Source organism: Clarias gariepinus, chromosome 3 (genome assembly GCF_024256425.1).
Source record: "Clarias gariepinus isolate MV-2021 ecotype Netherlands chromosome 3, CGAR_prim_01v2, whole genome shotgun sequence".
Taxonomy (NCBI): domain Eukaryota; kingdom Metazoa; phylum Chordata; class Actinopteri; order Siluriformes; family Clariidae; genus Clarias; species Clarias gariepinus.
In genome coordinates, this window is record NC_071102.1 from 41,958,066 (window position 1) to 41,974,722 (window position 16,657).

At 40.3% G+C, this 16,657-nt stretch overlaps 2 protein-coding genes across 2 annotated transcripts in view; both read left to right on the plus strand.

Annotated features, from left to right (window-relative positions):
- The window catches only part of LOC128518710 (sialoadhesin-like), a 1,187,000-nt gene that overhangs the window by 557,548 nt on the left and 612,795 nt on the right, over positions 1 to 16,657 (plus strand). The gene's annotated exons all lie outside the window — the stretch shown is intronic.
- The window catches only part of LOC128518513 (complement C3-like), a 45,822-nt gene that overhangs the window by 24,888 nt on the left and 4,277 nt on the right, over positions 1 to 16,657 (plus strand). Inside the window, exons 8-37 of the mRNA XM_053491665.1 lie at positions 673 to 764; positions 932 to 1,014; positions 2,493 to 2,580; positions 2,713 to 2,815; positions 2,974 to 3,088; positions 3,212 to 3,330; positions 3,422 to 3,565; positions 3,734 to 3,949; positions 4,292 to 4,492; positions 4,567 to 4,713; positions 4,796 to 4,925; positions 6,042 to 6,110; positions 6,480 to 6,791; positions 6,933 to 7,152; positions 8,063 to 8,148; positions 8,348 to 8,487; positions 8,575 to 8,781; positions 9,060 to 9,126; positions 9,815 to 9,901; positions 9,987 to 10,190; positions 10,363 to 10,438; positions 10,525 to 10,684; positions 12,779 to 12,889; positions 13,011 to 13,155; positions 13,447 to 13,610; positions 13,923 to 14,078; positions 14,378 to 14,437; positions 14,524 to 14,614; positions 16,230 to 16,281; positions 16,357 to 16,444. Coding sequence (XP_053347640.1) covers positions 673 to 764; positions 932 to 1,014; positions 2,493 to 2,580; positions 2,713 to 2,815; positions 2,974 to 3,088; positions 3,212 to 3,330; positions 3,422 to 3,565; positions 3,734 to 3,949; positions 4,292 to 4,492; positions 4,567 to 4,713; positions 4,796 to 4,925; positions 6,042 to 6,110; positions 6,480 to 6,791; positions 6,933 to 7,152; positions 8,063 to 8,148; positions 8,348 to 8,487; positions 8,575 to 8,781; positions 9,060 to 9,126; positions 9,815 to 9,901; positions 9,987 to 10,190; positions 10,363 to 10,438; positions 10,525 to 10,684; positions 12,779 to 12,889; positions 13,011 to 13,155; positions 13,447 to 13,610; positions 13,923 to 14,078; positions 14,378 to 14,437; positions 14,524 to 14,614; positions 16,230 to 16,281; positions 16,357 to 16,444 — 3,933 coding nt within the window. The remainder of the gene's footprint in view (positions 1 to 672; positions 765 to 931; positions 1,015 to 2,492; positions 2,581 to 2,712; positions 2,816 to 2,973; positions 3,089 to 3,211; positions 3,331 to 3,421; positions 3,566 to 3,733; positions 3,950 to 4,291; positions 4,493 to 4,566; positions 4,714 to 4,795; positions 4,926 to 6,041; positions 6,111 to 6,479; positions 6,792 to 6,932; positions 7,153 to 8,062; positions 8,149 to 8,347; positions 8,488 to 8,574; positions 8,782 to 9,059; positions 9,127 to 9,814; positions 9,902 to 9,986; positions 10,191 to 10,362; positions 10,439 to 10,524; positions 10,685 to 12,778; positions 12,890 to 13,010; positions 13,156 to 13,446; positions 13,611 to 13,922; positions 14,079 to 14,377; positions 14,438 to 14,523; positions 14,615 to 16,229; positions 16,282 to 16,356; positions 16,445 to 16,657) is intronic.

Genomic DNA, 16,657 nt, shown 5'->3' on the forward strand with positions numbered 1-16,657 from the left:
GTAAGTTAAACAAAATCCGTAGACATTTGTTAGCAGAAAATAACCTCATGTAGATGTTATAAATGCAATCTTATACTGTACTAATGTCCGCTTATATTAGAATGACATTAAGCATGTTCTTTTTAGCCTGACACCACATGGAGTTGTGGAATTCTGTCTTATTCTTCCTAAAATGTTAATTATGTTCAATTATATGACATGGGATAGTATTTCGCCCAGTCGTGGAGAAATCAGTGGTTTGTCAACTCTGTCAACAGGTCTGTTGATTTTGTCCCAGATTTAAACTTGAGCCTTTTATTTACTTGGCTCAAGATCATGGTGCACTGGGCCATTGGCAAAATGAAAGGTCACATCTTTCCAGCTTGTTTTGCTGTTTTTTCGCATGGATCCTTACTCTCTTATATACCCACAGCATGCTTACACACACTGCAGAACACTTTGGCACAGGGCATTCAAAGTAAACACATGCGTGAACTACGATTGTTTCTGCCATAGTGTAAACATATGCAACTTTTGTGCATCTTTATTGAAAGAAATCATATTACATTATAACCATCTAATAGAACCAAATAGCTGACAATAAAAAGTTCCTAGATAGAGGACTATTATGGCCTGAGCTCATGTCTTTGAAAGACGGTAAATCATCATTTTGCTGTTTCTACTGTATTGCAGAATCCTGATGGAATTACAGTCTATACCACACCAAGGAGCAAAGCAGCAAAAGGCATTCTCTCCACCACTTATGGACTCTCAGACATTGTCAAGTATGTATGGAATCCTTATATATATATATATATATATATATATATATATATATATATATATATATATATATATATATATATATATATATATATATATATATATATTATTAGTTAATTTTTTAAAGAAATTATGATTATTCAAGTGTAAACATTTGTACTATTTTTAGAGAGGGCAGATGGAAGGTTATTGCCAAATTTGACCACTGGAAAGAGAACACATTTAGTGCTGCTTTTGAGGTGAAAAAGTATGGTATGTATTTACTGTATATTTCCAACATTATCTGGATATGTTTTTTTTTTTTTTTTAAACATTAAACAGCATAATGCAGATTTTGTGCTCTAAGTACGAGCTTTACATCTAATCTTTATACTATCAGTTTAGTCATTATTGGAAGAGTAGGAGGAGTGGGATCAGAGAGGAAGTGGTAGAGAAAGTGGTAGGAGTAGTAGAGGAGAAGAAGAGAAGAAGCAGAGGAGTGTGAGTAGTAAGTGTCCTGGTAGGAGTAGTAATAGAAATGCTAGTAGAAGAAGAATAAGCAGTGGTAGTTGCCCAGTGGTGGTTGTCTAGTGGTCTAGTAGTAAATAGGAGGAGTAGTGGGACTAGGAACAGTAGAAGGATCAGGAGAAGGAGAAGGAATAGTAGTGCTAGTAGAAGAAAGAAGAAGAAAAGAAGTAGTAGTAGTATGCGATAAAATTTACACATTGAAGTAATTCAAATAAATCAACTTAAGGTGAACAATCATACATGGATTTGCATAATTATTCACTTTTTTAATGTTTTTTTCTTACATTTTAAAATGTTACAATGTGCAAGTTAATCTGCACTTATTTTGACTTGTATGTCATGAATTTAAATAATGACACAATACATTTAATGGTAGGCAATATCAATATGTAAAAAAAAAAAAAGGAAAGATTTATTTCCATCCAGTTGCACTAATTTCTCTCCAGGAACTTGTTTTGATGCCAAGTCTTCTTCCACACATTCCAAAGATTCTCAGTGGGGGTTAAGTGGGTGCATTACTTCATATTCCTCTCTTTTTACCCTTTTGTGCCCCTCACTCTGAAACTGGGTAAATCTGGACTCATCAGACCACGTAACCTTTTCCCACAGCCCATTGTTTATGCCGTCTAGTAAATGAATGGCTATTTTTCTGATTGGGTTCACTGAAGTGGGATTTTACTAAGCGGTTTAGGACAAATTCTTTGATTTCTTTTTGCACTGGGTGTGGAAAATGCTTTTGGTTTCAATGATTTGATACCACCATCATTTTATTAACCATGTCTGGTTAAATTCCTCCTTAAAGAGGGTGGTTCACCACTGTTCTTTCAGGTTTTAATAATAGAGAGTTCTTAACTCGGTTTTTAGTAGTTTTAGCAATATTCTTAGTCCTTTCTTTTTTTTTTTTTTTTGCTTGGTGTTTTGATCTTTCTAAAACATGGTAACATCTTTGCCATGACCACAGGACTGTCTTCTGACATGGTTGTTTTAGAAAAAAAGAAGCTACTTAATGCATCAGGGTTAAATAACGTGTTGCCATAATAATCACTGCATCAATTTCCCAATGCAAGGGACTTATCTATTTGCTTAGTTAAATCCAGATGGTGACTTTTTCTTTGGTCAGGGAGTGTGTTTAAGGGGAGGAATGCTTATGCACAACAATTTCAGACATTTCACCAGTCTGTGTGTTAAAACCTCCTTATAGGTGTTATTTTTATTGATTCCAGTGCTACCAGCTTTTAATGTTACACTTATACCAACAAAAACTTACTTCGGTGTGGAAGATCAGGAGTTGAATGTGGAAGTACATGCCAGGTCAGTACCATCTTATATATACATGTGCCCTGTTTAATTAGATCTAATGTTGCTCATTTACAATAGATTAGAGTGTGTCATCATATATTCATTAGTCAGTAATATCATTACACTATGTTATCTTTTCTTTAGATATGTGTATGGCGAGAAGGTGGAAGGGGTAGCGTACGTGGTGTTTGGGGTAGAGAGAAATGGACAAAAAGTGCGACTCCCATCTATGAAGCAAGTAAAAAATGTGAGTAAAATATCTGTGGAAGTCCCATCCAATGTGTGGTCCTGCCTCATGATTTACTAATCTCTGACTTTAACTGAAGCCGGAAGTGTTTTCCATAAAAGAATCTAGGCTAGTGTAAAGTCACTGTCTTTCTAACAATCTTGTGCTTCTGCTTCCAGCTAGATGGTGGAATCGCCACTCTGACCACAGCTGAGCTTAAGGACGCGTATCCTGATATTAATAGCCTTGTGGGCTCATCTATATACGTCAGAGCTTCAGTCTTGACCAGTTCAGGTATCTTAAGGTGTCTTTGTTAGGATGTTTTTATGATAACTACATAGAAATTCAAGGAAATTGTGTCAGATGGGGTGTGTGTGTGTGTGTGTGTCGGTGTGTGTGTTAATACATCATCTTTAGGAGGTGACCTTGTGGATGCAGAGAAGATGGGCATCAAAATAGTTTTGGCAACCTATGTGCTCTCTATCGCTAAGGAGACGCCAAGATTTTATAAATCAGGCCTACCATTTAAATTTACGGTAACATACAACAAATATAGTAGTTAGTTAATAAAAAATGAAGTGGATGTGTTTCATAAATTCTGGTAATTGTTTGTGTTTGGGGTCTCAGGTTACAGTTAGCCATCATGATGGTTCCCCAGCTCCAAATGTTCCTGTTCAAATAACATTCCTGCCCTCTCCGATCACGGTCCACAGTGGCACCATCAGAGCGTCTCTTAACATGCCTTCTGGCATGAACCCTGTCACATTAATAGTGAGTCAAATATTATGATCCAGAATCTTTCCATAAACTATATATTAAAATTTACTACTGTATGTATTAAACAATACTGTGTCTTGAATATCATTGTAGAAAATTGCGCCTGTAGCCGAGACATGCCAACCTGTCGGCTAGACATAAGTTGTAAATTTTTCATTCCAGGCAGAGACAGTAATCCCAGACTTGAAGCAGGAACAGCAGACAAAGGCTGAATGGTTCATGGAGCCGTACTCGCCTTTTAATACTGACCGGATTAACCAGCTTTACATCACCTTAGACTCGAACACTGTGAAAGCTGGACAGACCTTAAACTTTAAACTGCACCTGAGCACCTACTCGCTGAAAGAACGAAGCTACATCCAGCATGTTTCCTACATTGTAAGTCACATGGTCTGTTCGCTGGGTTGACACGTATTGGTAGAATGTACAAAGGTACTACTCAACAAGCATCACAATCACTAGCAATGCATATGTTGAACCCAGCTCAATCCTCTTTAAAAAATTCCCCTTGTCACAGTTAAAGGTCTCACACTGTGTGGTTTGTCATCACAGCTGGTTTCTCCTTTTTTAAACTGCCTTTATTTGTGCACATTGCTCCTGTTAATGGTGTCATCCCTGTAAACATCCTGTAGATGCACTAATAGTGTGTATAATTTCTCATAATTGAAAATGTAGTGTTCCTTTTCAACAAATATTCTCACTTTCCCTTGCATGCTCTAGGTGTTGAACAAGGGGCGAATCATTCGTGCAGGCAGAGTAAGTGTTGGAGAGCGTGAATTGACCAACGTTCCCCTGCTGTTGACATCGGAGATGCTGCCTGCGTTCCGCTTCGTAGCGTACTACGTGTTACCATGGGATCATAGCGTGGAGGTGGTGGCCGATTCCGTTTCGGTGGACGTGGAGAGCCGTTGTGTTGGATCAGTGAGTCAGTTTGCTTTTGATGTTTGCTATTTGCTGGAGGAATGGATGTCTAATTGATATGATGAATGTTGTAGCTCAAACTTGAAACATTTAGGGGTAAGGAAGATCCAGGCGAAAGCTTTTCTTTTCAAGTTAGTGGTGACCCTGGAGCAAAGGTCAGCCTGGTCGCAGTGGACAACTCCATTTTCCTGCTCAGTAAGAGCCGCCTGACGCAGAGGAAGGTAATATCAAGCGCGCACTTGATTGAAATGCTGATTTAATATAAGTTTTGATTCTCGCACTAATCCAGTTGTGCACCAGCAGATTTGGGACACTCTCGGACAGGGGGACTTGGGCTGCTCTCCAGGAGGAGGGAAAGACAGCAGGGGTGTGTTCTTGGATGCAGGCATGAAGTTTCAGTCCAGCTTTAGTAGAGGAACTGGTGAAAATCAAGGTATTTACACTTGATAGGTTTAGAAGTTCAGGGTTTTTATCCTCTAGCTCAGTGGTTCTCCACTATGGTTCGGGATCACCTGCCTTGCATATTTTAGTGTTTTATCAGCTCCAAGCCCAACTGATTTAACTAATCAGCTAATTAGCATATAATTTCCTTAATTAAAGTGGGTGTGAAAGAGGAAAAGCACTACAATATACAGGGCATAGTCTTCCCGGTCTAGGGTTGAGTACCACTGCTCTAGCTGGTGCTGTGACTTCTAAAGCAAAATACGGTTTGTTTTAAAATGTTTGCTAGCTTTATTGTAACTGTTTGTTTGTTTGTTTGTTTGTTTATTTATTTATTTATTCATGTGGCCCCAAATGAACTAACAAAATGAAAAGACTGAGAAAAACATCACATTTCTTTTTTTACCTGTCCAATCAGACGGCATGGGACATTTTTCTTGCCTTAACACAAAGTTTACTTGCCCCAGACATGCTCTAATGTTGAACATTAAGTGAGCAGGAATTTATGTGACTGATTTGACCAGAGGCCATGACAAACTCGTGGTGTGAAGGCATGAATAATAACGAGCTCCTTGGCCATGAAAACGTATATTTTTGTTGTTTACTTTAAGTATACTAAACTCACGATTTGAACTTAGGGTTTTTGAAGTAGATACATTACACTGGGAGGAAAAGATGAAAAATGAAATACTCTTACAGTACAATGCAGTTTCACCCACGGTGTGTGAATCTTTTCCTGGTTAAATAATAAAGTGATAAGATACTGCACACTTTGTATTAAAATGCTGAGCAAATCAGCATTTTATTAGTCCTGAAGCGACTACTAAATGCAAATTTGTATTTGTCACATACGCAGTGACATACAGTGAAACACTTAGACAGCTGTTTGTGATCTAAAAATGGCAATAGACAAAAATAAAATATTAAATCTATAATATATAATAATTTGTTTCAATAAAATAATATAAAGTAGAAATGAAGTCCCTATATGTAATTGCACTAATAATAATAACAATAATAATAATAATAATAATAATAATTTAGGATCTTTGTTGTTGTTGTTGTTGTTTTGTTTAAGATTCTTGTATTGTGTATGTTTTTTGGTTAGTCAAACCATGTCACTGGAGATCCAGGAGGAAGCGTTCTGCTGAACAACTGCGTCACAGAGACCAGCTCGGTAAGTAATGTTTATTTTTTTTTTTCATATAACAGGGCTGGTGTATCAATTGCTAAATTGGACATGAAGTCTCATTGCATAAAAGGCCAATTATTAAAAGCAGAATTGCCTTTTCATAATTTAACACCTAAGTCAAAGCACTCTTTAGCTAAATGGTGTGTTGAAGAAGATTTAATTTAAAATGTGAATGGCTTGTATTAAAAAAAAAAATCGTCCATTTGTTGATGAGAATGGAAAATAGAAAACATTTGGTATGTCTGTATTGAAATAAAAAAGTTCAAGTACTCAATACATGAAGTCAAAACTATTGATGTTATATGTGTGTGTGTGTGTGTGTGTGTGTGTGTGTGTGTGTGTGTGTGTGATCAGAGAAGTCCTATTCTTCTGACCAGTTTCTACTGCGCTGCTGCTCTGATGGTATGAGGGAGATCCCCATGCCGTACTCGTGTCTCCGCCGAGCTCTTTACATCACTGAGGGCTGGAACTGTGTGAGGGCTTTTCTTGAGTGCTGCTCGAAGTACAGGGGTGAAGAGCTGGGCATCATCACCCCACCACCCACCACCACTCCAGCGCCAATCTTACCAGTGCCAACGACCACCATAAGCATTTTAAAGTTAACAGAATCTATCCACATTGATTTTTCCCTGAGCAGTCTTCCAGACCCTCGAGAGAAATTGACAGGTTATTCATTATTCATTTTCGCATTGTAAAATGTTTCTTCTGAAACAATGCAGTGGTACTTTTGGTTTCATTATGCACCTTTCAATTTTGAAAACACCCGCTTTTCATTTATCCTGTTCTACAATTTGTTGCCTTTTTCAGGGAGTCCTTTTTTATTTGCTCCTGTTTCTCATTTTCATGAGGCTCATGTTGAGAGCGTCTTAGAGAAGGAAATAGTACCTCAAATAGAGGACAATGACATGGACGAGGAGGAGGACATGGAGGAGGACTATGAGCTGGATGACATTTATGTCCGCACCAAGTTTTTGGAATCCTGGCTGTGGACTGATGTCACACTTCCTGAAGCACCAAAGGCAGATGGGTAGCGTGATTTTATTAATAATTAATAAATGATATACAGTAAGTTAAGGGACTTACTATATTTTAGTTAATTTACTCTTTGAATTTCATTGTATTTAATTATTTTAGAATTTACCCCAATCGTGTGTGTACAAGATTTTTATTGTGATGAACTTCATTTTAAAGATAAAAGGGCACACAAATGCATTTCTGTTCTATGATTGCCAATGGTGCACCCACAAGCGTACAGGGCTACACCTTGACACACACACACACACATGCATGCATACAGTAGCACCCTACCTGCTAATTACTAATACAAAAAAAAAAAAAAACACATGACCTCTGTGTATCTACTGTCCAAATGTATTTGTCGATTGTCCCAAACTATGAAATCCACCATTATAAAACAACATACCCAAACACCATGAATAAGAAATGCCCCAAGACCCGAAAGTACATGCCTCTGACATTCACTGCCTAAATCTAAATGTGCAGATCAACATGACTGAAAACCCCCAAAAAACTTACATAATTAATAACACATGACTTTAGAGTTCCTTAAAAAAAAAAAAAAGTTAAATAATAATAATTATATCATATTGCTCTTGTCCTGACATCCAAAACACCCCATAATGTTTTACTGGGTCACAACCTAGCACTAGAGCACTATAGTATTGATTTCTCGTTGTAGAACTTTTTTTCCTTTACTTTTTTTAACCGCTTATTGACGCAATTCTAAACCATCTCCATGGATGCCAATTACCCCCGGCAAAAAACAACAGCCTGGAATTTCTTTAAACTGGCATTAAATACAAAATGTACATACCAAAATAAATACTTGAATAACTCCTCATTTCCCCAGCCCAAATATAAATACCACCATGATTGCTGATTTTCTTCAAACCTTTTTTTTTTTTTTTTTTTTACAGATTGGCTGTTGCCACTGTGGAGTCTGTGCTCCCTGACAGCATCACGGAGTGGGGGATTTTGGGTATTAGTGCATCATCTAAGACAGGTAATTTTCTTGGACTGTGATTTTATGTATAGCTGGCCCTTTCTGATCTTTGTGCTGTATTTGACCCTCCTGAGATTTGGTTTCATATAGATTTAAGGGTCTGAATTATGTACTGTACATCAGGAGGTGTGCCTTTAAATTTAACAGCCTGCCTTTTTAACGTTAAAATAAGTTTACCCCCCAAACCCCCCGCTTTCAGGTTTCTGCGTGGCCGAGCCGCTCAACATTCGAGCTTGGAAGGCTTTCTTTATCGACCTCCGTCTTCCTCGCACTGCAGCCAGAAATGAGCATGTGGAAGTCAGGGCTGTGCTGCACAACTACATGAACAAGGACATGAAGGTCACTTTCCCACATCTCCCACATCTCCTCATACTTTCATGTAGCTTTTATTACAGATACGACTACCAAACTTTTGCATCCTTGTAGGTGCTGGTGATCCTTTCAAAGACGCAGGACATATGCAGTGTGGCATTTACTGAGGATAATAAGCAGGAGGTGTTGGTGCGAGCTCGCTCCTCTGTACTCATCCCCTACACCATAATCCCGCTTCGCGCAGGAGAGCTCCCCCTGCAGGTCACTGCTGTGTCGAGCTTCATAGGACAGGATGCAATCCGCAAAAACCTCCGTGTGGTGGTACAGCTTGATTATAAATGTTTTATTCCTCAGATTGGCCTACGTTTGGGATAAATTTGAATAATGTCTATGATATATTAGCAGAGTCTGTGAACATAGGTCAAATATATATTTAATAGCATTTTATTCAAACCATCAGCTATTACATTTCACTTTGAGTTAATGTGGTCTTTAGCAAATGCTTTTGGTTTGTTAGGAAGAAAGCATGTTTATGTTGTCTGTGGTTTGGTGTGTGTGTGTGTGTGTGTGTGTGTGTGTGTTTGTGTGGCTGACTGTAGGTGGAGGGTATTCAGAAGATGGATGTGAGGAGTTTCGTGTTGAACCCTGCTGATAAAGGAGACAGCAGTGAGATCACTTTTTTGTTGCCTTGATTTAATAGACATAAATTCATTTGGCCACCAGCTGATTGGAAAAATTTCTGCCATATGTTAAAGTTTTAGTTCATACTGATTTTCTTGGTACTAGCATGCATAGCACGAAAAGCCAGGCAGCTGTACATTTAATGTGTGTTCACGGCAGAGATGGCTTAGAGTACATAAGGTGAAATTTGGTTTAACAATAATCATCAATATTAAATGTAAATGTTCCAGTCGGGGCGGCATGGTGGTGTAGTGGTTAGCACTTTCGCCTTGCACCTCCAGGGTTCGATTCCTGGCCAGGGTTCGATTCCCGTCTCTGTGTGCATGAAGTTTGCATGTTCTCCCCGTGCTTGGTGGGTTTCCTCCTAGAGTCCAAAGATATGCAGGTTAGGCTAATTGGCGTTCCCAAATTGCCCATAGTGTGTGTGTGTGTGTGTGTGTGTGTGTGTGTGTATGTGCCCTGCGATGGATTGTCATCCTGTCCAGGGTGTACCCCACCTCGTGCCCTAAGCCTCCTGGGATAGGCTGAAGGTCCCCGCGACCTGAATACAGAATAAAGTGGTATGGAAGATGAGTGAGTGTTCAAGTCGGTGTTCTTGGTAGCAAGTAAAATTCAGTTTGATAAATAAGAGGCCCATGTTTAGTGTGTGTGTGTGTGTGTGTTTTGTCTTCAGATGGAAATCAGCTGATTCATGTGGATAAAGCTAAGCTGGGATTGGTGGTTCCCAACTCACTTCCAGAAACGTTTGTTAACGTGAGAGGTAAAATTTTAATCAGCATACTTGATTAAAGTAACTATTCAGCTTGACCTATTTTACTAAACATTTCTTTTCTGCATGTGTTTAGGTAGTTTGCTGGCCGACAGCATTGACAACTCCATCAATAAGGACGCACTTGCATCATTGATCCAGATGCCCGGTGGCTGTGTGGAGCAGAACCTGGCTAAAATCACACTGCCACTCATTGCTACTCACTATCTGGACCACAGCTCCCAATGGGAGAATGTGGGTTTGCAGCGTAGGGAGGATGCCATCTCCTACATTAAGCATGGTAAAATAAGGCCATATCCAGCAAAGAGCTTGAGCTTATTCACTGTATGTATGGACAAAATAAGTGCCATGTTAGCTTAATGTTAGATTGACGATAAGTATCAATCAAATGATAGCAATAGTGTTTGATTTTTGCTAGCTAAATAACTCCTCTCTGTGCTTTTTTTTCCCAGGCTATGAGAACCAACTTCATTATCGTAAAACGGATGACTCGTATCCACCATATCGCAATGAAGGATCTAGCACCTGGTATTTACATGATTTAAACAGTATTTGGTCCTGTAAATTTATCCCTGCTCCTTTAAAGCAATCATCTCCTCTGTTTGTGATCACAGGATCACAGCGTTCGTGGTGAAGGTGTTCTCCATGGCTCATCCCTTTATCACAGTGGATGATCAGCATATTTGTGGCCCACTGCTCTACCTGCTCAAACACAAGCAGCTGCCATCTGGGGCGTTCAAGGAGGACAACCCTGTCTACACCACCTCCATGACGGTGAGAAGTTGACTAAGGAGTGAGCAAAATAATGTGTAGTGCAATGGAAGAGAAGAGTTGGAGAGATGGATTGTTGGATTGGTATTGTATTGGTACTGTAGTCGGGTGTCTATAATTGTATTGAGACTCTGTGTCTGTGTGTGTTTCAAGTTTCAAGTTTTATTGTCATATGCACAGTAAAGAAACATGCCCCCCACCCCCGTACAATGAAATTCTTCCTTTGCTGTCTCCCTAATGAATCCCGCAAAAAAGTAAAAAATAAACATAAAATAAAAAATAAAAATGAATAAATATGTGTATACAAAAGAATTGGCCTTCCAAATCAAGGTCCATGGTGCTAAAGAAGGGGAAGGTGATCGACAAGTTCCGTTTTTCCATCTCAGGAATTGTCATCCCAACTATCACAGAGCAACCCATCAAGAGCTTGGGGAAACTGTTTAACTCCAGCCTGAAGGATTCAGCAGCCTTCCAGAAGGCCAGTTTAGAGCTCGGCACCTACCAAAGTAGACAAGTCTGGCTTGCCCTGTAGGTTCAAAGCCTGGATCTACCAGCATTCAATACTACCCCGCATTCTGTGGCCCCTGCTGATTTATGCAGTCCCAATGACAGCAGTTGAGACCCTAGAGAGGAGGATCAGCAGCTTTCAGCTGAAGTGCAAGTGGCTGGGCCTTCCTCGCAGCCTCACCAGCGCTGCCCTGTATGAAACAAGTAACATTCTGCAGCTGCCTCTTAGTGGCCTCAAAGAAGAGTTTATGGTGGCATGCACCAGAGAAGCCCTACAGTACAGGGACTCAAAAGACTGCAAGGTGTCAGCAGCTGGTATCGAGGTGAGGACAGGAAGGAAGTGGAGGGCTGGGGAAGCAGTGGAGCTGGCAGAGTCACGCCTAAGACAGAAGGCACTGCTGGGCACTGTGGCAACAGGTAAAGCAGGTTTGGGCTACTCCCAAAGACCCTCATCAGCCAGACCAGAGGAAAGCAAAGACACCACCTGATTCAGGGAGAAGTTAGAGCGGGTGTGGAGAAAGAGCGAGTGAGTAGGGCAGTGGGACTACAGCAACAGGAAGCGTGGACGAGGTGGGAGAGTGTACTGCAGTGAAGGATTACCTGGTCAAACATCTTGCAGCCAGACTTCCAGGGGGTCCGCTTCCTGGTGCAGTCCGTCTATGATGCCCTACCAAACCCAGCGAACCTCCATGTGTGGAGGAAAAGTGAGACACCCTTCTGCCCTCTGTGCTCCGGCAGAGGCTCTTTGGAACACCTCCTCAGTGGCTGCGTGAAGGCTCTGGCGGATGGCTGCTATCGGTGGCGCCATGACCAGGTGCTCAAGGCAGTCGCTGAGAGTCTAGCCTCAGCCATCAGCTCCAGCAAAAACCAACATGCTCCGAAGAAGGCAATCTTCTTAAGCTGGAAAAAAAACCAAGGGCACATCATCAGATAACAACAGGCCCACTCCACACAGCATCTGACTGGCAGCTGCAGGTGGATCTGGGGAAACAGCTGAAGTTCCCCCAGCACATTGCAATAACAACCCTTCGGCCAGATATGATCATGACCTCTCAGTCTTCAAAACAGCTGATCATACTAGAGTTGACAGTGTCCCTGGGAGGAGAACATTGAGGATGCCAACGAGAGGAAGAGGGCTAAGTACCAGGAACTGGTGAAGGAGTGCAGGGAGGGAGGCTGGAGGACCTTCTACCTGCCCATAGAGGTAGGCTGCAGGGGATTCGCAGGAAGATCACTGTGCAAGGTTCTGAGCCGCATGGGCATCATAGGAGCAGCAAAGAAGAGGGCCATCAAGTCCGCAAGCGAAGCCGCTGAGAAGGCGACCTGATGGATTTGGATGAAAAGGGCAGATCCGTGGGCTGCTACTGGGACGCAAGTTGGGGCCTGAACAGCCTCTGCTGGGTCAACTGGGTGAGGGTGTATGATGTTGCGAGACCCGAAAAACTCGATGACCATAGGGAAACATCACTGATGATGCATCCCAGTGCATTTAGGAGATGTTTCTAAAATAGTTTGTTTAAAAAAAAGTGTTTTTATATATATATATATGTGTGTGTGTGTGTGTGTGTGTGTGTGTGTGTGTGTGTGTAGGGAGGTCTTCAGGGTGCTGAATCCCAGGAAACGCTGACAGCGTTTGTACTGATTGCACTGGCTGAAGCTCAGAGTGTCGTCACATGCAGGGATCCAGACATAAACACAGAGGTAATGCACATGCACAAAAAAACTCCTTAGTCGTTATTTTAGTTTTGGTGAAGACAAACACACTCACCAGTCCTTAAACAATGTAGGTTTTAAGACTCCCCTCTATCTCTGTTCTTTGCAGGAGAGATTCACAAGAGCTGGAGAATACCTGAAGGAGCGATACAGATGGATAAGCAGGCCGTATTCTGTGGCAATTGTGTGTTACGCTCTGGCTGTGAGCAATCAGGGCTGCTCGAAGAGCACATTGCTGAAAGCAGCATCACCAGGTACTCTCAGCCACACCTATTTCAATTTTGTTGAACTTGAGATACATAAAAGGAAGTTGTAAGGCTGGGGTAATTATATAACATCTGAAATGCCTAAACTTCATATGAAAGGGAATTATCAGTGTCTGTGGTATGTGAAGGGGCAGGAAGAACCCTAAGAGCAAGACCTGAGCTTTACAGAGGGACAACAGATGATACAAAGATGCTCTCTCTGACCAAATCATATTTTCTTTAATTGATAAAAAGCTAGTTAAAGCATTACATGAATCTTTCTTTGGCTTTTGATCTCAGACCAAACACACTGGCCAGATGCAGATAATTCCTTCTTCACACTGGAGGCGACCGGTTATGCGCTGTTAGCCCTAATCAAAGGTGGGCATTTTGAGGAGGCATCCACTCCGTTCAAGTGGTTGAATCAGCAACGACGGATCGGGGGAGGATATGGATCCACACAGGTTTGTTTTGAGTCATTTCTTTACAAGAAGTCTTAAGTCTGTTCATGAGCCTACTTAAGTCTATAAATCACAGACAATAAAAAAAAAAGTATAATTTTTTTCTCAGTGGGTATAAAATGGATTTTTCATAATACAAATTAAACCAAGAGAAACCAAGACTGTTATCACTCATGTAAAGTACTACTCAACAATTTCATACAGCAGTCAGTCTCATTTTAGAGACCATGGGATGACGAGGCCCCCAACACTTACATCTACATATGTGTGTATTCTGGATTCCCTGGATGCTGAATCCCCATCCTTATCTCTTAGTCCACCATGGTGGTACTGCAGGCTCTATCAGAGTACTTGGTGAAGAAACCCCCTCCACTTGATATGAACCTGCGGGTGGACCTCAGTGTTCCTGGTCGCTCGGGTGTACGCTGGGCCTTCACTCATCAACTGGCACACGTGGCACGTTCCTCTCGGGTCAGTCATTTTACGTAGCACTCATGTAATGTCCCTACAGTAAGCAGTAGCCTAACCTTACAAAATGCAGCCTACAAACAATGCTGTACATGCAACCCCCCTTAAAAATTCCCATTATAACGGCCACCAATTAATCCTCTATCTGCATGTTATTTCTGTTCATGTGTTATTCTGGTTGCATTACTGCTCAGTCATGCTATGTATTGTATGAAAGTTGATTATTGGTAGAGTCAAAGATATTTTGTGATAATTATCCTGAATGCCTCTCACTCAATGTCACACTTGGTAATGTCACACAGGTCCCTCTAGATCAGGACTTTACAGTGCTTGCCTCAGGAAATGGCCAGGGTGTCCTTGAGGTATGAAAGTGAAATCAACATGCATCTGAAGATCACAAATTTTGGGGAGTTTGGAAGTCATTTTTCTCTCTCTCCTTTCTCTGCAGGTGGTAACAGTTTACAATGAGCTGCCTGATGTGCAAGAGAATATCTCCTGTAATGGATTTCATTTGAATGTTTCCATTATGGAAAATAGGGGTATCTGTTTACCATATTATTCTTCATATAGTACATTCAGGTCAATAAATAAAAGACCAAAAGAATACCAAGGATAGGATTTCATCGACTCCCTGTTGTTTCCAAGTGATGCTAGCCCGGCTTCGGTCAAGATGCCATATAATGTTCAATAAAAAAGACATGTTTGTTAATAATTAACAGATTTTTAATGAATAGAATTATAATTAATTACTTGGTTGTCTGTCTTGGTATCTTAATGTTACCAAGGTTGAAGCAATGGTCGAAGCATCAGAGTCATTTCAGCTCCTAATGTAAAGCTTTTGTGATCAAGACAGATTTGTGGAAAAGGATTGGTGACCATAGCAGGTCTAGCAGGATACGGTTGCATAATTAGTGGATACCTCCAGCAAAAGGGTTTCTGTACAGTGTTTAAGAACAATTCATAAACATCATTCTCTGTCAGTTAGACCTTCAAAATGAGCGTCTCTATTCAAGTAGATCAAGCAAAATTGTAACCATTACACATACAATAGCAAGAAAAAGGATGTGAACCTTTTGTAAGTTTGCTGCATTATTTGTCATAAAATGTGATCTGATTTTTATCTAAGGGTATTCACAAATATAATGTGTCTAAATTAGTGACACTAAGAATTCAGATTATTCAACGTTTAAAATTGGAGTAGAAGAACTAAGTGAACCCTTAGAATTAATAACTAGGTAAGCCTACCTTGGCAGCAATAATATTAACCAGGTGCTTTCTGTAGCTGTGGAAGAAAAGGAATTCAAGAGCAATTTTAACCCATTCTTCCTGGCAGAACTGCTTTAGCTCTGTTACATGTTGTAATGACTTTCTTTAAGGCATTCCATAGCACCTCTATTTGGTTGAGATCTGGGCACTGACTTGGCCACTCCAAAAGGCAGATTTTGTTCTGCCATTCTGATTGTGGACTTGCTCTGGTGTTTTGGATCATTGTCCTGTTGCATCACCCAACAGAGTTTCAGCTGAAATACAGAAATTTTCCTGAATAATTTTTTGATATGCTTGCTCTATGATTTGCAATGACATTTTCTCCATCATACTTTATGGTTGGGATGATGTTTTTATAATGAGATGCAGTGCGCTTTTTACAAATAGTTAAATCTGTTGACTATTGTTTCATCAGTGCACAAAACATTTTTCCAATACTGCTGTGGAGTTTCAATGCACTCTTTTGCAAATTTAAGCCATGCAGCAATCTTCTTTTTAGTAAGCAACTCAAGGATTCACATACTTTTTTCACTAGAACTAGAAAATGTTTGTTTATTTTAGGCACATTATATTTGTCAAAACTCAAATCTGACTTATATTTTATGACAAATTAATGCATTACAACCATGCCACTGTATCTACAGTAGGAAACACAATTATACAGTAGGTTTTGTGGCCAGTATAGACTTCCAATGGCATTCTTTCTGATCACTTAAGTTTCCTAGAAGGAGAATTGGCACTGCCATCCTTTTAAACAACCTGATAATATTCGCTCCAGACTAGGAGTTCACAAACACTGTAGGTTTTCAGGTTTAAAGTTGAAGAATACAATAGATTTGAGGGTTACTGTTTATAAACACTATACTTAAATTTCTTTGTGTGTTACAGAGAAACTTCCAGCAGATGTAGAGAAGGTGTACAAAGTCACCATCAATGTGAGGTAAGCTATTACTTTGCGAATGCATCATAAGAACACTGCAGTGTTCCTGTTTGTATAAGCTTTTTGTCCCGTCAGAGCTTTGTCACAGCATCAAGTGCGCATGGCGGTCCTTGACATCAGCCTGCCTACCGGCTTCGAGCCAGAAACATCAGACCTCGAGCTGGTAAGAAACTAAAGAGATGAAGAATATAATGCACTACAAATAGATAATTGTGACAAATAGATAATGTAATTCAGACAGATGTAATGAGTTGAGATAAAAGATGACTTTCATGATGTTTAGGGTACGGCTTCAGGGGAACTACCATCACCTCAATACACTCTTTTTATCATGATAACACAATGGTAGTCTTAAAACTGGCCAGTAAATAGACTT